Genomic DNA, 23,962 nt, shown 5'->3' with positions numbered 1-23,962 from the left:
AGCATATTCCAGTTACATTATATTCATACTCATCAGTATACTTTCATAACATCATACAGAGTGCAACCTCACACAGCTACACACTGTGTTCTCAACCTCAGATTCCAGGGCACATCTCTAAATTCTGTTGTTCATAATACTGTCCCTCATTAGTGAGCATCTCTAAGTTATAATCTTCTACAAACCTATCTCTAATTTTTTTTTAGAGGGAAGATAAACTTTATACATATCTTCCCTCCAAAAAAAAAAATTAGAGCTAGGTTTGTAGAAGATTTTATATATATATATATATAATATATATACACACACACACACCTACTTAATAACACATACATTAAATTCTCAATCCATCTAGTACATTTCCATAAACCCCATGAGTCAGTTACCTAGAGAGGTGAGGTTAGCAGCACATCTCTCTGGAGTGAGTCTTTACCACTCACTTTCCTCAAATTCCCCTTCTCCAGGCAGGTTAGCAAGTCTCTGAGTTGTTCAGGACATTTAATCTCTGATCTTCTCAGTATCAGCCTTTCATTAGAGTCTGTGTTGTTCCCTGTCAGTTTCTCCTTTGTCTGTTGATGATAAAGGACCAGTCAGTTGGGAAATGCCAGAGTCCATGTTGACTGTCAGTGTGTTGGAACTTTCTGGAATTAATTGTAGATCCCTTTGATTCGTCAAAATGTGTCCCCTTGATTTGTCTGAACTACAATCTGTGGCAGGGGTTGGCAATCTTTCAGAAGTGCTGTGCCGAGTCTTCATTTATTCACTCTGATTTAAGGTGTTGCGTGCCAGTGATATATTGTAACCTTTTTAGAAGATCTTTCTATAAGTCTATAATATGTAATTAAACTATTGTTGTATGTAAAGTAAATAAGGTTTTAAAAATGTTTAAGAAGCTTCATTTAAAATTAAATTAAAATGCAGAGCCCCCCAGACCGGTGGCCAGGACCCGGGCAGTGTGAGTGTCACTGAAAATCCGCTCGCGTGCTGCCTTCGGCACACATGCCATAGGTTGCCTACCCCTGATCTATGGCAAATTGCCTAAAATCTGCAATGGAAAATTGAAGCCCATTAGCACTAAAGACTTCATCTGGAATTCCATGTCTGGAGAGGATTCCCGTCATGATGGCTATCACTGACTTACTACTAGTACTGTGCAGTGTGCAAATTTCTGAATACAGAGAATAATCCTATGTGACTATTAAATAATCCTTTGATTGCCAGGTAAATACGTCAGTGCCGGCCTTCTCAGAAGGCCTTAGTGGAACTGGATGAGGTCTCAGTGGCTCTGCTTGTTTGCTTGGCTTGTATTTCAAGCATGAAAAGCAGTTTCCTTCTACTTTAGTGATGATGTGATTGATCCATGGCCAATACAGCACCTCTCATGCTTGTTTTTTGCACTTAAGGCCTTTTTGACATGCAATGTTCCTCCAATTTATTCAGTATTTTACTTAACTTCATGCTTTCACCTTCTTCAAACTTAAAGCTGTTATAAATATCTAATGCTTCCGCCTCAACAACAGGCAAAAAGATCGATAATTTCACTTTATCATTTTTCTCTTCTGCCCCTCTGGCTGCTAAATACAAGCCAAATCTCTGTCTGAATTTTTTCCAGTTCTCTGCAACATTGCCTGACAATTACAGGCTGAGTGGAGGTTGCGACGCATCCATTTTTGGCTTTTTTTCCCATCTTAAGCTAGTCAAGCTACTACTGTGCTCACAAAATACATCCAAAAGCCATTGTCCTTCTCTGTTTGCTGCTGCATGTGCTCCCCTTGCCTCTGCTTTCAGCAACAAACACAGGAGTTAACTTCAAAATTACTGTAGCCTCCTTCTCATTCAGCACTTCTGACCCCATGTAATGATCTTGGGGTTCATTAAACAACAAACCGGTTTATTAGAAAGGAATAAAACTTTTAATAAAACAAACCAGAGAGCTTCTGTAGTGAATTGCTGAACACGGCTACACTCTGTTCTCAACCCCAGCTTCCAGGGCACATCTCTAAATTCCTGTATTTCACAGGGGCCAACTTTCAGCTTTCCCTGAGGGGTGCTCCACCCCCGCTCTGCCTTGAGGCCCTGCCCCCATGCCCCCTCTTACCCCAAGGCCCCACCCTTGCTCCCCTCTTCCCACCCCTGCTCTGCCCCGAGGCTCCTGCCCCTGCTCCTCCTCCTCTTGCCCACCACTGGACAGCTGATGAGCAGCAGGTAGGAGGTGCTGCGGGGGAGGAGCTGATCTGTGGGACCCTCTGAACAGCTGATTGGTGGGTGATGAGCACCCACTATTTTTTCCAGGGGTGCTCCAGCACCAACAGAGTTTGCACCTATGGTGTCCATAATACTGTTCCTTATGAAGGAGAATGTCAAAATTATAATTGTACACATCTCTACCCACCCCAGCTGCAGTCACTGTGTTAGGTGCAGCTGTATTAAATTGTAGAGACATTAGCTGGAGCAGCTTGGTAGAGCTGTGCTTGTGAGATGAGGAGATCTGGGTGTGAGTCCCTCACCCCCAGCGTGTAATGAAAGGAGAGAGGTGCAGGTGTCCCTTGAGGGATCCTGCATCCCTCATTTCAGCCCTGAGCTGTGTAGTTGTGTCAGTAGCAGGGCTCAGGGGTCTGTTTGCCACGGGGATTGTCTGTGTGTTTAATGCTGGGTAAGGGAACACATAGTGCTAGATGGAATCCTGGGAGTGAGGGTGAAGGGCTTGTAAAAGGGAGTGAAGGGTTTGTAAAAAGTAACAAATGTGGGGCTGTTTCTGGGCAGTCGCTCAATGTTGAGGGCAGAACAGGGGTGGGTAGCTCCTGTACGGCGCAGCTCACGTAAAACAAATGTTCCCTCAGCAAGGAGAAGGTGTTTGTGCTGCAGTTGTCATGTGCCCTGATCTCTGAGTAACGTGCTCTATCTGCACAGGCAGGGTGTGGGTCTGTGCGCCATGGATGTATCAGGTCATCGCTCAAACAGGGCAGAGTTAAGGTCACTTTGGCATGTACCTTAATTCCGCATTTGCTGGTTTTTGGAGGCCTGAGTTTTGCCAAACTCAGTTTTCTGAAAGGACCTGAGATACCGCTGGGAACCTTAACTCTGCAGTAGCAAAGATTTTATCAGTGACTTTCCTTCCTAGTTTCTTGAACAGAAAGGACTCTTTGTAGCAGACAGTTGTAGTTCTCACTTAGGATTGCAGTTGATACACGACTGTGGCTAGATTAGAAAAGCTAAGGATTTTTGTTTAGTGTTTTTCATCAATAGCGCTCAAGGAACTTTATTCATTATTCCCATTTTACAGATGGGGAAACTGAGGCACGGAGCAGTGAAGAGACTTGCCCAAGGTCATCCAGCAGGCCAGTGGCAGAGCCAGGAAAAGTCCAAGTCCAGTGGTCTCTCTGCTAGGCCACACGGCTGCTGTGTTGTTCCTCAGTACTCCTTGCCCCACCTATTCCTTTTGTTATAGTGGAATGGGGATAAGTGTCAGGCTTTGAAGTATTTGCAGTGTGTAGTTGCTAACAGCGCTGGTGAGAGAAATCTGAGTCTATGGGTACGTCTACACTACGGGACTATTCCGAATTTGCATAAACCGGTTTTGTAAAACAGATTTTATAAAATCGAGTGCGCGCGGCCACACTAAACACATTAAATCGGTGGTGTGTGTCCATGGTCCGAGGCTAGCGTCGATTTCTGGAGCGTTGCACTGTGGGTAGCTATTCCCTAGCTATCCCACAGTTCCCGCAGCCTTATTTCCGGGTTGAGATCCCAGTGCCTGATGGGGCAAAAATCATTTTCGCGGGTGGTTCTGGGTACAGCCTCACCCCCTCCCTCCCTCCCTCCCTGAAAGCGGCAGACAACCGTTTCGCGCCTTTTTTGCTTGGTGAACTGTGCAGACGCCATAGCACAGCAAGCATGGACCCTGCTCAGCTCCATACCGCAATCGTGGATGTTTTAAACACCTCACGCACTCTCGTGCAGTATATGCTGAACCAGGACCTTCAAACCGAGGCGAGTAAGAGGCGGATACGGCAGCGCGGCGATGACAGTGATGAGGACGTAGACACAGAATTCTCTCAAACCGCGGGCCCCTGCGCTTTGGAGATCCTGATGGTAATGGGGCAGATTCTATCCATTGAACGCCGATTTTGGGCCCGGGAAACAAGCACTGACTGGTGGGACCGCATTGTGTTGCAGGTGTGGGACGATTCCCAGTGGCTGCGAAACTTTCGCATGCGTAAGGGCACTTTCATGGAACTTTTTGTGACTTGCTTGCCCCTGCCCTGAAACGCCATAATACCAAGATGAGAGCAGCCCTCACCGTAGAGAAGCGAGTGGCGATAGCCCTGTGGAAGCTTGCAACGCCAGACAGCTACCGGTCAGTCGGGAATCAATTTGGAGTTGGAAAATCTACTGTGGGGGCTGCTGTGATGCAAGTAGCCAAAGCAATCACTAAGCTGCTGCTACGAAAGGTTGTGACTCTGGGAAACGTGCAGGCCATAGTGGATGGCTTTGCTGCAATGGGATTCCCTAACTGTGGGGGGGCGATAGATGGAACCCATATCCCTATCTTGGCACCGCAGCACCAGGGCACCCAGTACGTAAACCGGAAGGGGTACTTTTCAATGGTGCTGCAAGCACTGGTGGATCACAAGGGACGTTTCACAAACATCCATGCGGGATGGCCAGGGAGGGTTCATGACGCTCGCGTATTCAGAAGCACTACTCTGTTTAAACGGCTGCAGCAAGGGAATTACTTCCCAGACCAGAAAATAACAGTTGGGGATGTTGAAATGCCTGTCGTTATCCTGGGGGACCCAGCCTACCCCTTGATGCCATGGCTCATGAAGCCATACACAGGCAGCCTGGACAGTGGTCAGGATCTGTTCAATTACAGGCTGAGCAAGTGCAGAATGGTGGTGGAATGTGCATTTGGCCGTTTAAAGGCGCGCTGGCGCACATTACTGACTCGCTCAGACCTCAGCCAAACCAATGTCCCCTATGTTATTGCTGCTTGCTGTATTCTCCACAATCTCTGTGAGAGTAAGGGTGAGACCTTTATGGCGGGGTGGGAGGCTGAGGCAAATCACCTGGCCGCTGATTACGCGCAGCCAGACACCAGGGAGATTAGAAGAGCACACCAGGAAGCGGTGCGCATCAGAGAAGCTTTGAAAACAAGCTTCATCAATGGCCAGGGTTCAGTGTGACTGCTATGTTTGTTGATGAACACCCAACCCCCTTGATTGACTCAGTCCCTGTAAGCAACTCCCCCTCCCCCTTCGAGTACAGCTTACTTATGCAAATAAAGTCACTTATATTTAAAAAGCATGAATTTTTTATTGATTCATTATAAAAAGAGGGAGAGAAGTAAGGGTGTGCTTTGGGAGGAGGATAGGAGGGATGGAGAAGGCCATTAAAAAAAAAATTCAGACTAACGACAGCCTTTTGGTTGGGCTGTCCACGGGGGTGGAGTGCACGGAGCCTCCCCCCACGCGTTCTTTCACGTCTGGGTGAGGAGGCTAAGGAACATGGTGAGGGGGGAGGGTGGTTATACAGGGGCTGCAGAGGCACTCTGTGATCCTGCTGCCGTTCCTGAAGCTCCAGAAGACGCCGGAGCATGTCAGTTTGATCACGCAGCAGCCCCAGAGTTGCATCCCGCCACCGCTGATTTTCCTGCCGGTCTTCCAGCCGCCACCTCTCATCTCGGTTGTCCCTCCTGTCCTCACGTTCACTGGCCTCTTTCCTGTAATTTGAAACCACGTCCTTCCACTCATTCAGATGAGCTCTTTCATTGCGTGCAACTTCCATAATATCCGAGAACATCTCATCTCGCGTCTTCTTTTTCCTCCGCCTTATCTGTGCTAGCCTTTGGGATGGAGGAGGGATGGTTGAAAAATTTGCAGCTGCATGAGGGAGATAAATATTTAGAAAGATACATTTTACAGAACAATGGTTATACTGTTTCACAGTGAACATCACTATTCACCTAGCACATGTGATTTCCCTACAAGGTCGCATTTTTCATCTTAATAGTGAGTGCTTGCAGCTCTGGGGTTACAGACAGACACAGGTCCAGGCATCAGAATTCAGCTTGCATGCGGCCATGGTAAGCCACTGTCTCTTACCCTCCCCCCCAACGCATGGCTAATACCACGCTAGCTCCCTGCTAATCAACAACCTTCCCCCTCCCCCCCACCCACCGGTGACCAAACAGAAAAGATCATCGGCATTTCACTCCTCCCCTCCCCCCGCTTCGCTACGTGCAGGAAAGTGTTTTTTTTAAGCTGCTGCATTCCACGAAACCAGTAGAAAAATGGCCACCTCCCTTACTTAAATTCCTGATTTTTAACCAGGTTATCCTGAACGATATCACTTTGCTGAGGATAACAGAACAAGATAAAGAGCGGATGCTTCTTGAATGCCAGCAGTCACCGGGACCATACGCTGCGATGCTTTGCCACGCAATGATACCTGATTACTTGCTACATGCATGGCATGGTAAAGTGTCCTACCATGGTGGGCGGAACAAGGATGCCTTGCCCAGAAACCTTCTGCAAAGGCTTCTGGAGTACCTACAGGAGCGCTTCATCGAGATGTCCCTGGAGGATTTCCTCTCAATCCCCGGACATGTTAACAAACTTTTCTAAGTAACTATACTGTCTGCGAATGCATCCCAAGTCCTCGGGCAAATCAATCATTAAAAAAGGCTTGCTTAAAAAACAATGTTTGCTATTTGCAAAGGTACACTCACCAGAGCTCCCTTCCATGGCGTCATTGTCTGGGATAGTTGCTTGTGAGGGCTGGGAGCAGGGTAATTCCGTCAGGGTGATAAAAAGCTCCTGGCTGCTGGGGGTCACGGACTGCTGTGTGCTCTCTGCTAGGTCTTCCTCTTCTTCTTCATCTTCATCTTCCCCTTCTGCATAATCCTCAGACATGGCAGAGATTACAACCCCCACCTCGGAATCCACGGTCAGGGGTGGGGTACTTGTGGCGCAGCCCCCTAAAATTGCATGCAGCTCAGCATAGAAGCGGCATGTTTTTCGACCTGCCCCGGACCTTCCGTTTGCTTCTTTGGTTTTCTGGTAGGCTTGTCTGAGCTCCTTAACTTTCACTCTGCACTGCACTGAGTCCCTGCAGTGGCCTTTATCCGTCATAGCCTTAGAAATTCTTTCAAATACTTTTTCATTTCGTCTTTTGGAACGCAGTTCTGTTAGCACTGAATCCTCTCCCCAGATAGCGATCAGATCCAGTACCTCCCGAGCGGTCCATGCTGGGGCTCTTTTTCGATTCTCAGGAGACTGCATTGTTAACTGTGCTGATGAGCTGTGCGTGGTCACCTGTGATGATGAGCTCTCCACGCTGGGGAAGCAGGAAATGAATTTCAAAAGTTCGCGGGGCTTTTCCTGTCTACCTGGCCAGTGCATCCGAGTTGAGAGTGCTGTCCAGAGCGGTCAGTGGTGCACTGTGGGATACCTCCCGGAGGCCAATACCGTCGATTTGCGGCCACACTAACCCTATTCCGATATGTTAATCCCGATATTAGCGCTACTCCTCTCGTCGGGGAGGAGTTCAGAAACCGATTTAAAGAGCCATTAAAATCGATATAAGGTGCCTCCTAGTGTGGACGGTTGTGGCGTTAAATCGGTTTTACGCTCCTAAAACCGATTTAAACGCCTAGTGTAGACCAGGCCTATGTCCCAGCATTGTGACGGTTCCCTGGTGCTTACAGTGATTGTAAGGGTGAGAGAAAACTGCTGAGTCTGTCTCCTTCTCCATCCCCTGCCGCACCATCCCTCACAGTGTGTAGCCCCCCCTTCCCCTCCAACATTCCAGCTCTCCCTCCCCTTCCCACACCGTTAAGCCATTAGTTAGCACTGTAGAAGCCTTTAATAGGTAAGATGTTGCTCCTTGCTGTCTCCAGATGGGGTAGACGTACCTGCGCTAGCTCTGATCAAGCTGTCCTGCTATAAATGGTAGAGTAGACACAGTGGCATCAGCAGCCTCCCTGAATATCTACCTAGGTCCTGGGCAGGATCATACCTGGAGAGCTAACCCATCCCCCCGCTCACACCACCACGGCTGCACTGTCTCACACCAGCTCACTCAGAGCTAGTGGGTGCATGTCTACCCCACTGGAAATTACAGCTCCAGCTCAAGGTGTAGACGTCCCCTCAATGTTACCAGCTCACAGAATTTTATCCCAAGTCTCATGATATTTGATGTGTTTCTTAAAGCCACAACTCCTGCAGGCCTGTGATTAGGTGAGAATCTCAGCTTTCATTTTGTTTTAAAGTAAGTTTCTGTCCCTTGTGGTTGCAGATAAATGCTGGGAAATGTGACCTAAGTCAACTTTAAAGGTTCAGAAATCAGAAGGCAGAGAACAAGCCCAATTTTATTATTTAAAAAAGTCTCTATTTTTAAGCCAATCCCTTGGTTTTTTCAGGAGGTTGACTCCTGATTTTTGAACACTTCAAAAGATGGGAATAAGCATCTGGCTGCACTTACATTTCTTTCTGTTTTGGTTCCTCTCCAATTTAATTTTCTTTTCCCCTTGATACATTTCACAGAACAGCTCACAGTGAGGGGACCTGGCCACCCGATCACTGCCTCCCTAGGTGGGGAGGCCATCCTGCCCTGCCACCTCTCCCCCAGGATGAGCGCTGAGACCATGGAGCTGAGGTGGTTCCGATTCAAGTTCTCTGCAGTTGTGCACCGGTATAAGGATGGGCAGGATCAGTACGGACAGCAGATGCCGGGATATCAGGGAAGGACGGAGCTGCTGAAAGACAATATCACCAGTGGGAGTGTTTCCCTGAGAATACGCAATGTCCAACTTTCTGACCATGGACAGTACACGTGTTTCTTTCAGTCCAATGTTTCGTATGAAGAAGCCTTACTGGAGCTGCAAGTGGCAGGTCTGTAGCTTGTTTTACCTCACTAGCAGTGTAATAAATGGGGCAGGAGAGCTCATTGTGAGAGGACTCTGGATGCTTCTCATTCACACATTGATACCCAGAATCACCTTTCAGATTCTAGTTACTGAGCAGCAGGGGCAGCAGTGATGGTGATTCCCAATGACGTGCCTGAGCTCTCAGCACTTCTCGGGAGCTGGGCACATATTTATTCATTTATTTTATTAACTTGCCGTTTTCTCTGTTCGCTTTCTATTGGAATTGCCTTATTATTTTCCATCGAGGACACACTCAGGATCTAAGTTCCACAGGTAGAGACAAGTATCAGGAAATTATAGAGGAGGGAAAAGATCTCCCGACCCTCTGAGAAACACTTGCCAGGCATGTTGACATAGTTTCCGGTGACCCTGGGCTCTGTGCATGCAGAGGGAGAATTAATTCATTCTTCCTCCTCTTGTTCTCTTTGCTAAATGCGTAGAATTAACACAGGTTTATTCCATTTGTCTCTAGTTTCAGGCTCTGACCCCCACATCTCAGTTGATGGCCACCAGGACGGAGGGATCTGGGTTGTGTGTCGATCGGCAGGCTGGCACCCAGAACCTGAGGCTCAGTGGAGAGATCACCATGGGCAGCTGTTATCATCTGCCTCTGAAAAAATATCTAAGGCGGCCAACGGCCTGTTTCAAAGCCAGATTTCTATTGTTATAACAGAACATTCCAACCAGGACTTGTCCTGTTCTGTCAGGAACCCGCTCCTCAACCGAGAGAAAATATCAACAGTTTCCATAGCAGGTCAGTGCCCGCCCACACTGCGCCGGGGATAGAATGGATGTGGCAGATGTCAGTGGGGTGTTTTGTTTATATATTTTTTTCTAGATACTCTCCTAGGAAGGCTTCATGTAGTACATGCCAAAAAACTAAATCAGTGTAATAGAACCACCAGGGACCCAGGCCTTCAGTCCAGATCCAGGCAACACTCCCACTGGCTTAGCTGAGAGCTCAGTCTGAGTAAAGACCAAGGGACTGGACTGTCACTATTACATTTGTGACCCGAGGTACCTAGGGTTGCCCACATTGGAAATGCTAAGGTCAGGGTAGGCTGTAAAAAGAGCAGATTCTCCCAAAGAGCCACATTACCAGATCAGAGTAGCAGCCGTGTTAGTCTGTATCCGCAAAAAGAACAGGAGTACTTGTGGCACCTTAAAGACTAACAAATTTATTTTAGCATGAGCTTTCGTGAGCTGCAGCTCACTTCTTCGGATGCATAGAATGGAACACACAACTGTTCTTATTACCAGATCAATCAGGGCTGCCCAGAGGGCGGGGGGGGGGCAAGTGGGACAATTGTCCCCGGGCCCAGCAGGGGCCCCCACGAGAGTTTTCCGTGGCCTCCGGAGCGAACTCTCGCAGGGCCCGGCCCGAGCCCCCGGAATCCTCTGGGCGGCCCTGAGATCAATATAAGTTTGGATCTTACCCAAAATACCATGCTGCCAGCCAATCCTTTAGTAACTAAAACTAAAGCTTTGTCATAAAAGAAAGGAAAAGAACAAGGAGAGTTATTGAATTATCAAAGCAATCAGATACATACATATGACTTCAGAGTCCATATATCCGGGTCTTAGCAGAATTGGTGATTTTGCTAGCTTGTAAAGTCCCTCTGGACCACACCAAAGCTTAGGTGGATCTATCAATCCTTTGTTCAAAGCTTCAGTTTGTAGGGAAGTTGCTCCAGAGGTAGGAAGCAGGATTATTGAAGACAAAAGGAAGATGATGCAGCTGCTTTTTGAATTCTTTTAGCCATGTGGCTTGTACTTCCTTTGTCCCAAACACAAGCTCACAGCACATGGGCATAGAAAAGCTCTTGGAGTCCCCTATCCACAGGCATGTCCCTACATGTCCTGCTAACTCATAGGTGTAGCCCCTGGCTTCTCTCAATGGGTTCAGTGTACAGCTGATTGGCATCAGCACTCTCTGGCATGTTTGATGGCCTATCAGGGACAACCTGTCTGGGGGTGTCACCCAGATACACAGCACAAGTTTGAGATATCAATATGTCATATATATATTTATAACTCATGATACAGAGATGATACATACATATAAATAAGCTTATCGTATTCAGCAAATCATAACTTTCCCACTGATACCTTACATGGTGTATCTTGTAAGAGCCATTGCAATGTTGGTATCAACAATACTATAAATGGTCACCCACATTCTGAAGAGTGTCACAATATTAAATTTCATAAAAGTGAGGGAATTCAGAGTGAGAATCTGCATGGCCCCATTGACCCTGATCTCCCCTGAGCATGTACTTTCTGATGGTGTGTTACACAATCACACAATGGGCCCAGTTCTTCATACACAAATCAGTGGGAGATCTGGACACAGAAGGGTCAGACCCAAACTCATCAGTTAGGATACACCTATGTAATATTTCATAAGTTATAGAGCGGGAAGTGCAGGGAGCCTTTATATTATTCACCACCAGCACCGCTGGTTGTTATGATATTTTAGTGAGTCTCCTGATATTGGCTATTTCAGTTAAAGCCCTATCAAATATTATTGTTAATATAGAATTAATGTTTTAGTCAATGCTGAACAATAACAGCACCCACCGTACCATCAGGGGTATTTGAACAACGGAGCTGAGACATCTTAAAAACCAAAATTCTTTAATGCAGCCAGCGTCCTCCCAAAGCAGCATCTGGCTCCCTTACAACGGGCTGCTGATTAGGCCAACGCAGACCAATTTTACCTTCACTTTCCATTCCCCCAGCCTCTCAAACCACCCATCTGCACCCAGCCAGTGGGGGAGGGGAAGCCCATTGCAGTATTTAGGATTCTGTTTATATCAAGAGCTAAGGTCCGCACTGTCATATCTGATTTAGTCTGAATTTCCTGACTCGTATTTTGTGTCCGTTAATCTCAGAGAACACCCTGTATGGACACATCCTTTTGGGGCTTTTACCTCAGAGTTACGAATACAGTAACTCCTCACTTAAAGTCATCCTGCTTAATGTTATTTCGCTGTTATAGTGCTGATCAATTAGGGAACGTGCTCATTTAAAGTTGTGCAATGCTCCCTTATAACATTGTTTAGCAGCCGCCTGCTTTGTCCACTGCTTACAGGAAGAGCAGCCCATTGCAGCTAGCTGGTGGGGGCTTGGAACCAGGGTGGACCGGCAGCCCCCCATCAGCTCCCTGTTTCCCTAAGTTCCTTGTGGGCAGCTGCCCCGCAGGCTACCAATTGCCGGCATTCAGCTGTCCCTCCCCACACTGCCATGTGCTGCTCCTGCCCTCTGCCTTGGACTGCTCCCTGAGCTTGCTGTGCAGGAGGGAGAAGGGGGGACTAATGTCAGGGTGTCCCCCTCCCCCCTGCTCCTGCACCCCGCTTACTCCTCCTCCATATAGAGCAGGGAGGGGACACAGACAGAGAGAGCCTAGGGCAGCAGCTGCTGTCTCAACTTCCCGATCAACTTAAAAAGACAATGCAGTTAAAGGGGCAATGTGCATCTCTCTCTCTGTCCCACACATACAGGGTGTGTGTCTCTCTCTCTGTCTGCCATGCTGTCTCCCCTTTTTGCTGCCTTATAGAGTGTGAGGCTACATTAACAACAATGTGTTAATCCTTGAGGGCTCAACCAAAAGCTCGTTCATCATTTAGCAGTAAGATATTCCCTGGGAAATATCCCACCCTCATAGAATCTCAGGGTTGGAAGGGACCTCAGGAGGTCATGTAGTCCAACCCCCTGCTCAAAGCAGGACCAATCCCCAACTAAATCATCCCAGCCAGGGATTTGTCAAGCCTGACCTTAAAAACCTCTAAGGAAGGAGATTCCACTACCTCCCTAGGTAACCCATTCCAGTTCTTCACCACCCTACTAGTGAAAAAGTTTTTCCTAATATCCAGCCTAAACCTCCCCCTCTGCAACTTGAGACCATTACTCCTTGTTCTGTCATCTGGTACCACTGAGAACAGTCTAGATCCATCCTCTTTGGAACCCCCTTTCAGGTAGTTGAAAGCAGCTATCAAATCCCTCCTCATTGTTCTCTTCTGCAGACTAAACAATCCCAGTTCCCTCAGCCTCTCCTCATAAGTCATGTGCTCCAGCCCCCTAATCATTTTTGTTGCCCTCTGCTGGACTCTCTCCAATTTATCCACATCCTTCTTGTAGTGTGGGGCCCAAAACTGGACACAGTACTCCAAATGAGACCTCACCAGTGCTGAGTAGAGGGGAATGATCACATCCCTCGATCTGCTGGAAATGCCCCTACTTATACAACCCAAAATGCCATTAGCCTTCTTGGCAACAAGGGCACACTGTTGACTCATATTCAGCTTTTCATCCACCGTAACCCCTAGGTCCTTTTCTGCAGAACTGCTGTCCAGCCATTCGGTCCCTAGTCTGTAGCAGTGCATGGGATTCTTCCGTCCTAAGTGCAGGACTCTGCACTTGTCCTTGTTGAACCTCATCATATTTCTTTTGGCCCAATCCTCTAATTTGTCTAGGTCCCTCTGTATCCTAGCCCTACCCTCCAGCGTATCAACCACTCCTCCCAGTTTAGTGTCATCTGCAAACTTGCTAAGGGTGCAGTCCACACCATCCTCCAGATCGTTAATGAAGATATTGAATAAAACCGACCCTTGGGGCACTCCACTTGATACCGGCTGCCAACTAGACATGGAACCATTGATCACTACCCGTTGAGCCAGACCATCTAGCCAGTTTTCTATCCACCTTACCGTCCATTCATCCAGCCCATACTTCTTTAACTTCCTGGTAAGAATACTGTGGGAGACTGTATCAAAAGCTTTGCTAAAGTCCAGAAATAGCACATCCACTGCTTTCCCCTCATCCACAGAGCCGGTTATCTCGTCATAGAAGGCAATTAGGTTAGTCAGGCATGACTTGCCCTTGGTGAATCCATGCTGACTGTTCCTGATCACTTTCCCCTCCTTTAAGTGGTTCAGGATTGATTCCTTGAGGACCTGTTCCATGATTTTTCCAGGGACTGAGGTGAGACTGACTGGCCTGTAGTTCCCTGGATCTTCCTTCTTCCCTTTTTTAAAGATGGGCACTACATTAGCTTTTTTCCAGTTATCTGGGACCTCCCCCGATCGCCATGATTTTTCAAAGATAATGGCCAATGGCTCTGCAATCTCATCGGCCAACTCCTTTAGCACCCTCGGATGCAGCGCATCCGGCCCCATGGACTTGTGCTCGTCCAGCTTTCCTAAATAGCCCCGAACTACTTCTTTCTCCACAGAGAGCTGGTCACCTCCTCCCCATACCGTGCTGCAGAGTGCAGCTGTCTGGGAGCTGACCTTGTCTGTTAAGACAGAGGCAAAAAAAGCATTGAGTACACTAGCTTTCTCCACATCCTCTGTCACTAGGTTCCCTCCCTCATTCAGCAAGGGGCCCACACTTTCCTTGACTTTCTTCCTGTTGCTAACATACCTAAAGAAACCCTTCTTGTTACTCCTAACATCTCCGGCTAGCTGCAACTCTTCCACCCTTCTAACTTCACCACCTCAAGCAAGGTTCACAATCATCATTGCTGTGTACAGTATTAAATTGTTTGTTTAAAACGTATACTGCATGTATATGTAATTAGTGTGTATGTGTATATATAAATAGTTTTTTGTCTAGTGAAAAAAATTCCCCTGGAACCTAACCCCCTCCCCATTTACATTAATTCTTATGGGGAAATTGGATTCGCTTAACATAATTTCGCTTAAAGTTGCATTTTTCAGGAACATAACTACGTTATGCGAGGAGTTACTGTACCTGGGGAATGGAGGTTGTTTGTAACTCTGAAATGTTTGTGTTGTGAACAAAGCGTTATGGTGGTTCTTTCAAACTTCTGCAACTGAACACTGACTTACTACAGCTTTGAAACTTTATTATGCAGAAGAAAAATGCTGGTTTCCCTTTGTTTTTAGCAGTTCACGTATAACACAGCACTGACTGTATTTGCTTTTTTATTTTTTGGTCTTTGCTGCCGCCTGATTGTGAACTTCCAGTTCCACATGAGGTGCGTGGTTGACTGGTCAGTTCATAACTGGTGTTTTGTAACTGAGGTTCTACTGTAGCTAAAGGAAGCGCTGTCATTCAACCGCAGCTACTGGACTTGAAGCAGGAATTAATTCAGGGCAAGTCTCTGGCCTGTGTTGTGCAGGAGGACAGACTAGATCAGAGGTTCTCAAATTGCACTGCACCGTGACCCCCTTCTGACAACAAAAATTACTACTTGACCCCCCCACCCACCCCCGAAGCTGAAGCCCGAGTTCAATGTCAGATGCAGAGAGACACCTATCTCTGCTTGTGATCCAAGAACGGGAATGGGTTGCTCCCCCTTTTGCGGTGCCACCTGATGTACTGGGCTTCCAATGAGCTTGCTTGTTCCAGCAGCTTGGGCTCCCTCACGCTGTCCTGATATGCCAGGCCCTCAAGCCTTCTTTAGCACACACAGGTAGGGACACACCCAGCTCCACTGCAGAAAGACACAGACACTGAAATCAAGTCTGCGTGGAAGGACTCAGCTAGGGAATTGCCCAGCACTCGAGTGTACACACCACCCTCGGAGTGTAAACCTAAAACTGTATTGTCTTGCACTGCACAGAGAACTGCAACGTAAGCTTATTGAAATTCTCCCCCTCCCTGAATGTGGAGGAAGATATGCACAACCTTTAGCCCCCCACCCTCAGTGGGGCTATGGGATGGAATTCTCCTTTGTTCTTGTGCTGTACTGAGGACTGTGTTGGAATTACAAGCTATCACTTTAGTAGAGGGAGGTTCCAGGTGCTATTTTCAGGCTAGAGGGCTCTGTAGCAAAGCGTGGGAGCAGAATCAGGGCTTGTCTACAGGAACAGTTAGTTCGTGGCAAGCTGGGGTGTAAATCTGCCTCGCACTAGCCTGCCACACACTAACTGTGTGGACCCTGCTACATGCACTAACAATTCCATTTTGTGCTTTGATCTACCCCACTTTGAAATGGGAACAGATCAAAGTGCACCAGGGAACTTTTAGTGCAGTGCAGAAGGGTGCACACAGACAGTGTGCGGTAGGCTGGTGCATGGTGGATTTACACCCCAGCCTGCCGCACACTAACTGCCTATAGATGAGACACCATAAGGCAAGGTGGGTGAGTTGTGCCCGTGGCCTTAGGGAGGCGCCTCCCGCTCTGTTCTGGGGTTCTTGTGTATTCAGATTCTGGATTCTAAGAAATAAAGTCATGATACACTGCAGCCTTCCAGCAGGAGTATTTATGTTTGTAACTAACTTTGTGTGCGCGCTGTGATTATCACAGTTCTCAGTGGGGGTGGGGGAGGGAATTCTCCTTTGTTCTCAGTGAGAGTTGTGGGTGCTGAGAATTTATGAAAATCTGGGTAATAAAGTCAGTGTTCCTGACTAGCGCAAGAGAGCCCTGAATATGGTCTGAGCGTTGCTATTTAGATTACATCTGAAAATACCAGCAAACTTAATTTTTAGAAAAAAAAGGTTGTGATTTTATCTATTATCTACCAAATAACTTGGTTACTGTTGAATGAATATTTAATCACTATAATAGTAAGAATGTTGTATTTGTAAAGCACTGTTCATCTGAGGTCTCATAGTGCTGCACTGCTGGTTAATCTATGTTATGCCCAGTATTACCTGATTGTTATGTTCACAGCACACACGGAGAATTAAATACTCTTCCTGAAAGGCTGCAATGTCACACTGCTTTATTTCTAAGAATCCAGAACTCTAACATGCAACAGCCAAATACAGAGAGAGGCAAAGCATGCTGCTCCCTAAGGCAGTGAGATAGAACCAAACCCACCCTGCTCAGAGGACCCAGATGCATGCCCCCTACAGTTTTCAGTACACTGCACTAATCACTTAACAAGGACCCTCTAGTCAGCCATTGCTCCAAGGCCCAGGAAAGAGGACACGGGAGGAATTTTTATTCTGAAACTCCAGGCTCGAGTTTGTTTTTATTAAAATCCTGTATTAACATATTTTGGGCCAGATGCTTTCATGTGGCTGAACCCCAGTGAGCACAGGGGTGTCAGGAGGCTCCTCACAACTCTCTGATTCTGAGGGCCAATCTGCACTGGTTGCAGCTTTGGGATCACTTAGAGCAGCCTAGGGAATGCCTGAACTTACGCCAGTGGGGGATGGTGTAGCATAATGGAGCTGCCCCCTACCTCCTCCCTACCCTCAACACCCCCCTCCCATTAATTAACCATGTTCAGTAACCAGGCTAAAGCTTGAACTTTTATTGGCTTGATAATAAAGCACAGAGGAGCCACATCTCACTGTGTATTTCCCTGTGAGGCTCTTTTAACTAGTCACAGCATCACCACTGTCACAGGGTCCTGCCTTCATTCTGCATGTGTTTGCTCCCAAGTCAATGGCACTTTCTCTTGCAGAGCTGTTTTTCCCGAGGGTCAATCCCTGGATGGTGGCTCTGGGTGTGATCCTGTCTCTCCTGGCTGTTCTCATTGGCCTGGCCAGTTACTGCTTCTGGAGGCAACAGAGAGCGAAAGGTGAAGTAACAAAAAGGGGGAATTTGGTGAGAGAGAGAGAAACAAAACCAAAAGTAAAGATACAGGGATTAAGGGGTTTTGATTCTATGTTTGGAGGAGTTTCAGGCAATGGGAGCTGGGCTAAGGGTGAAGAGGAAGCTGAATAAATTATGATCATGTTTGAAACAAGAAGTGTCAAGTGGTTTCACCCATTCAGATCTCACTCAGGAATCCCAATCGAATGTGATTCTGAACTGTTCCCTGGGGATCAGCCTGGCTCAGTTTGAAACACCTTGTGAGGCTCAGGTTGCTGGGCTTGGAGCACCGACATACGTAACTTGGCTGCTCACAGGACAACCAGACTGCAAAGCCGGGCAGGGGAACTTATGGCCCAATTCTGCCCTTCAGTCTGTGCATGAACCCCCCCGCCTCCCATCTCCCCATGCAGGTGAGTAGGAGCTGTGGATGGGCAGAGTAGTGGCTGTGCAAATGGAAAGGTTAGCAGTTACCTTAGCTACACTAAGGGTATGTCTACACTGCCCACGTTACAGCACGGCCGTGGTAGATGTGCAGTTGAACAAGCATCTGATGGTGTGGCTGATGTGATTAGGTCCTATGATGGTGTCACTTGAATAGATATGTGGACAGAGTTGGCAATGGGCTTAGTTGCAAGGATAGGTTCCTGGGTTAGTGTTTTTGTTGTGTGGTGTGTAGTTGCTGGTGAGTATTTGCTTCAGGTTGGGGGGCTGTCTATAAGCGAGGACTGGTCTGTCTCCCAAGTTCTGCGAGAGTGAGGGCTCATGCTTCAGGATAGGTTGTAGATCCTTGATGATGCACTGGAGAGGTTTTAGTTGGGGACTATAGGTGATGGCTAGTGGCGTTCTGTTACTTTCTTTGTTGGGCCTGTACTGTAGTAGGTGACTTCTGGGTACTCTTCTGGCTCTGTCAACCTGTTTCTTCATTTCACCAGGTGGGTATTGTAATTGTAAGAATGTTTGATAGAGATCCTGTAGGTGTGTGTGTCTGTCTGAGGGATTGGAGCAAATGTGGTTGCATCTTAGAGCTTGGCTATAGACAATGGATCGTGTGGTGTGGTCTGGATGAAAGCTGGATGCATATAGGTAAGTATAGTGGTCAGTAGGTTTCCGGTATAGGGTGGTGTTTATGTGACCATCGCTTATTTGCACTGTAGTGTCCAGGAAGTGGATCTTTTGTGTGGATTGGTCAAGGCTGAGGTTGATTGTGGGGTGGAAATTGTTGAAATCCTGGTGGAATTCCTCAAGGGCCTCCTTCCCATGGGTCCAGATGACGAGGACGTCATCAAACTAGATGTCAGTAAACTAGAGATTGCCGGGCAGGGGAGACATTTGGAATGAAGCCAAAGAGAGGCTGGAACTCAATGTAAAGATCATCACAGCTGGGGATTCCCTCCCTCTGCACACCCCTAGGGGCTGGGGGGGGGGGGGTTTGCAATCGAGGAGCAATGTCAAGGTTCCCTGCACCCAGGTCACTTGCTCTCCTGCCCTCCGCTTACACAGCCCAGGCAGGGAAACAGCTCCTGATGTCTTGCCTCTGTGAGTTTGCTCTGCTCCCCTGCCAGCCAGGAGCAGTTTCTGATATTACATAAACTAAGCCAGAAAAACTCACTCTTCTTATGGAATGTGTGTGTTGCCATGGAGCTATACACCGGTGTAACAAAAGCGGTTTAAATGGCCACTTTACCTTGTACCTGTGTGACTTTCCCATGCAGACAAGCCCTGCATTGCTGCGGGGGTTGGTCTGGCATCCAGAGCACCCAAGATCAGGGCAGGATTTAAAGTTGCCTGAGCCCTCACATGCTCCTGGGCTGCTGGTTCTGAGCACAAAATCTCACCCTGAGAGTTTAGGTCACGGAGCATAATTATGTGGCAAATCTTTAACAAGAGGGTAGCACATTTTGTTGATTACATAGGCCCAGTAGTAATCCCAGCTGGGCTCCTCCCCATCTCCATCCCCCTTCAACTGGGTCCCTCTTCTCCCCACTCTGGCCATAACCTTATCGAGCTTGGTGAAAAGCAGAAAACTGGAAAAATTAATTTCCACTAAAATCAGGCTTTTCTGACTGTTACCCAGATCAATAGCGTTCAGACCAGAGCAGGGATGAGAATGGCCTGGCTGGACTCCGGGGGTGAGGAGACCAGCTGGGTGTCTGGCTGACACTGGGGCAAGAAGTGCAGCTGGGGAGGGGATGACTGGAGTGTAATGAGGGGCCTGCTGACCCTAACTCTAACCTCACCCACAGCTTGAACCCTAACCCTGAGGTCACTGCCTCATCCTGTATCTTGAGGGATCAAATGGTGATTTTAGTGGAAATCCGGCTTTTATAGTTCTCCGGTTTTCACCAAAATCAGGAAGTTTCTGCCCACTGAGGCCTAGAACATGCCCTGAAACGCTGGAGCTGATGGGACGTGGTTTTCAAAAGTTCTCCCAGTACAGATGGACAGAAACGCCACCGAGTTCCGTGTGGGGCCTCCCTTCACTCAGCCAGAGGGGAAAGGAGACGGCCATTTACTCAGTGTTTTACCTGCACTAGGCCTTGTGTCCCCAGTATAATGCTCGCAATGGGAATAGCTAGGCAGAGCCTCTGTGTGTGTTCTACTTTCTACCAGTAGAAAAATGACTCCAATGAGCTTGCAATAATTGAGTTAAATCTTCTGCCTTGTAACACATCTCTCCTGCTATTCACTTGCATCCTGCAGAGAAAGGTGAGTCCCTTTGTTCATTGCAATGGGTAAGGGAGGGGGAATCTCAAACTTTACAAGTTCTGTAGACCCCCCAGGGCAGGTATTCAGAGCTCTCACTATGAACTGAGAGTCAGTTTGGTTTGTGTGGTGTGGGATCTTGTTGAATAGCCTCCTTTTTCTTTTATCATATGTTTACTCGTTTCTCTTTGCTTTGCTTTTAGAGAAACTGCAGGGTGAACTCAGTAAGTTGCCTTTTATTCCTAATATAAACCTTGCTACAAAGTTGTATCGTATTCAGAGTGTCTGTGGTCAGGGGAGGTCTCATCTCTGTCTGTGTTTGGTTTCAGAGTGGAGAAGAGCCCTACTAAATGCGGGTAAATAAATTTGTGGTTTTGCTAATAGATAGTTATCATACAGAAATATATTTTCTCTTATCATAAACTTTGTTAGAGATTGTTTTCTATTCAGCAAGTCTGTGTTCAGGGCAGTTCTCATCTCTCTCTATTTGCTTGATTTCAGGTTGGGAAAAAGCCCGACAATATGCAGGTAACTGTGCTGTAAGCTCCGCTGAAATGAGATCTGTCAAAACCCCACCAGCCCCTGAGAGCTCTCTGCTCCTTTGCTTTGGAAAAATGCTGAGTAATTTCCCCTCCACTTCACCTTCCCAATATGGTATCTGGGTCGTGCCTGACAGACATTATCTCACCTAACCTTAATAGGCATTAAACTGCTCAGATCTCCCCTCCCCACAGCAGGGTTTTCATGCTCATACAGGCTTTTTAACCTGCAATTTCCTTCTACAATACTCTGAAGGGCTAAGAGCTATTCAGTGTCTCCATGGATTTGGGCTGAGGCAGGCCATGTCCCCAGTGCAGAGGCAGATGTTTTTATAACCAGACTGTGAAACTCACGGACACAAGTAAAACAAACTGTGCCCACACAGCAGCTTTCCTGTCTCTCAGCTGTGGCTGAGCTGTGTTTTACATTCACACCTAGTCTGCTGCCTGACCTCTGTGTGCACTGGTGCATGCTGGGGGAGACTGGGCAGCGCCAGCAGAGGTTAGCAAGCCCAGGGGACATGCGCACACACAGCAGCACCAGTAGCCCAGGGGTCAATGAATGCTGGGGTATCCTACCACATAGAGCTGAGAGGGAGGGGGGTGCTCTGGCCACCATCTCCTTAGGGAAGCCAAGGCCTGAACAGGCCGCAGGGATGGCTCCTCCTCGGGGAGAGGTTCCAGCAGGTGTCAGGGCTGAGCCACGTTGGCAGGACAGTGGGGGGGCTCACATGGCCGTTGTAATGTCTTCGTATCCTCGATACACAGAGCTCCAGCAGCTGGGGTGTAAACCCCACTCGTACCCCCAGCACTGAACTCACTGACACTTCCCCAAGGCTCCTCTCCTCCTGGGGTTGGGGAGTGAGTAAGGGGCACTGGAAGATGGGGGCCAGGGGGTCATGGCCAATCACTTTTACCAATGGGAGGGCTGTTCCCTTCCACTTTTTACAGGCTGTAAAACGGGGGGGGACGGGACGGAGAGGAGCAACCAGGGGATCAGGGTGTTGGAGTGAGGGCGGGGGCTCAGGTCGAGGAGAAGGAGCGGTGTGAGAGTGGGGGTTCAGGGAGAAGAGGTGGTGCGGGGGCAGGAGCTTGGGAAGAAGGGCCGACATGAGAGGGTGGGTCCACGGTTTCAGCACCGGTGACCCCTCTACTTTTAGGGAGCTTCCATCACTCCTGGGGAGAGCACCAACCCGGATCCTGATCCACAGGCACATCTGTGTATTTGCCGGGTGCGCAGAGCTCTCTGTGTGGAGACAGTTTTACACTTACTCAGGAACCTGTGCTGGGAGGCCCCACTGCCCAGGAAGCCGAGGGCTCTTACTCCCCTGCCCTGGGGGTGAAGGGAGGGGCCCTGGGGCTGCTGTTCCCCATCCCAGGAAGGGGGTGAAGGGGATGTGGACACAGACAATGTCCCCTCTTGCGCTGTGAGGGGCAGACCTGGCTCCACCCTGGGCTTCAGAGCCTGAGCTCCAGCCAGAACCTGAAAATCTATGCGGTTATTTTGAATTCCAAAGAGGGAGCCCCGCAAGCCTGAATCTGTCCACCCTGTTCCAAGACTCACTGCTGCAGGCTGTGTAGAAGGACCCAAAGTATCTCCAGAGTCTGGGTGTGAAAGTTCCCAGCGGGTCTGTCCCAGGGCTGGTTAATGGGAGCGAGGGGGGTGGCTGGCACAGTCGTTAGATGGAGACACCTGAGCCCCTGGGGCTCTGAGATGGTCTCTGTGACTGTTATCCGCTCTGGGAGATGCCCAGCTGCAGCTGCAGAGGGTCTGTGCCGCTAGCATCGTCCATGGCACAAATGGCTCTGGGCAGAGAGTTCAGGCTGGAGCCAAGTCTCCATTTTCAGCCTGATTTGTGGGGGTGAGATCAGGGCCCAGGGGGCATTTGTCTGCAAAGGTCAAATTAACCAGCAGCTCTGGGGTGTTGCATAGCTGATGTCCTGAGCCTGGCCTGCCTGTAACTGCGTTTCTGGGGATGTTGACAGTCTCTCATTGCAGGTCACTGGGATTGGGGCTCCTAAGTTGCTCAGACAGGTTTGCAGTGGAGCTGGGTGAAAAGTTTTGGACAAATAGTTTATTTGCTGCAAAATTATATTTCGGGTCAACAGAACCTATTCGTGACTCCATGTCGGGTTTGCTGACTAGTTCCAATGAACAGACAAAGGTTCTGCCTCTTCCCTTGTAGCCGTTAGCCCAGTAGCTGGGCCCTCAGCTGGGAGCCCCAGATTCAATCCCCCCGTGTGATGCCATGAGAGCTTGAACCGCTGGGCTCCAGGTGTCTGATGACGTCCCCCTGTGTCTAAACACTGCCATGGGCACTGGGCCAGAGCGTGGGGGTGAGAATGACTCTGCAGCCCAGTGGGTTGAGTCTCCACCTGGGAGCCCAGAGTCCAGCTCCTCTGCTCCAGGGACCCTGTAATTATTGATCCATAACCCCAGTGACGGGAGGGGTTACAGCTCTGGCACAGCAGTGTCTCAGCCATGTCTGCCGGGGTTTCCTTGCACTGATGTAGCTGCACTGGTGCAAACCCCTTATGCAGATGCGGAGTGCAGGTGTGAACTGGGACTGGTCCCCGGTGCAGCTTTTCCCAGATGGAGGGGGCAGTAAGTGGGGAAATGCCCCGTCCCCTCCCCACTGCCCTGGCCTCATTAGCAACAGACCATTAGTATGCATTTATACCCCCTCCCCCCGAATCTTCCACTGTAATGCCCCCCAAGTGAGCCCAATCCAGGCAACTGCCCCCGTGGGGGTGGGGCGGGGCTGGGCCGGGCGAGGGGAGGGGCTGGCTGTGGGGTTTCCCTGGGTGGAAGGTGAGGCCTGTGGGGCCCGCCAGCATGGAGAGTCCCAGCTGCTCCCCCTGGGGCAGGGCTGCACCCCCAGTGTATGTGGGGACAGCACTGACCTGCTTTGAGCGAGAAACCAACCACACATGGCCCGAAAGCAACAGAGATTCCCTGGGGCCTGCCTCTCCCTCCCCCCTCTCTGGCTCCTGCCCCTCCCTTACCCTTCCCTCACCCCTGTGAGGGACCCTGGACCGTGCGTCTATTCTGACCCCTCACCAACATCCCTCCCGCTCTTCTCACTCCCTTTCTGTTCCCCTGGGCCCCTGCCCCTCTACTCCCACTTTGCCTCCCTGGCACATGCCCCTGCCCTCCACCCATCTCTGCCCTGCTGGAACAGCCCATCCCTTCTCCCCCTGCCCTCCTGGCATCTGCCTCTCTCCCCCAAACATCCTCTGCACCCTGGAGCCCTCCCATCACTTCACACCCCC

At 48.9% G+C, this 23,962-nt stretch overlaps 1 protein-coding gene across 1 annotated transcript in view; it reads left to right on the top strand.

Moving 5' to 3' along the window:
* LOC123346690 (butyrophilin subfamily 1 member A1-like) overlaps positions 1-23,962 on the top strand; it is a 34,809-nt gene that overhangs the window by 5,741 nt on the left and 5,106 nt on the right. The window contains exons 3-8 of the mRNA XM_044984162.1: positions 8,547-8,894; positions 9,402-9,683; positions 17,314-17,430; positions 20,354-20,374; positions 20,480-20,506; positions 20,652-20,678. Coding sequence (XP_044840097.1) covers positions 8,547-8,894; positions 9,402-9,683; positions 17,314-17,430; positions 20,354-20,374; positions 20,480-20,506; positions 20,652-20,678 — 822 coding nt within the window. The remainder of the gene's footprint in view (positions 1-8,546; positions 8,895-9,401; positions 9,684-17,313; positions 17,431-20,353; positions 20,375-20,479; positions 20,507-20,651; positions 20,679-23,962) is intronic.

The sequence above is a fragment of the Mauremys mutica genome, chromosome 12 (genome assembly GCF_020497125.1).
Source record: "Mauremys mutica isolate MM-2020 ecotype Southern chromosome 12, ASM2049712v1, whole genome shotgun sequence".
NCBI lineage: Eukaryota > Metazoa > Chordata > Testudines > Geoemydidae > Mauremys > Mauremys mutica.
The sequence above is the reverse complement of the archived record's forward strand: the minus strand, read 5'-3'. Positions and strand labels throughout refer to the sequence as shown.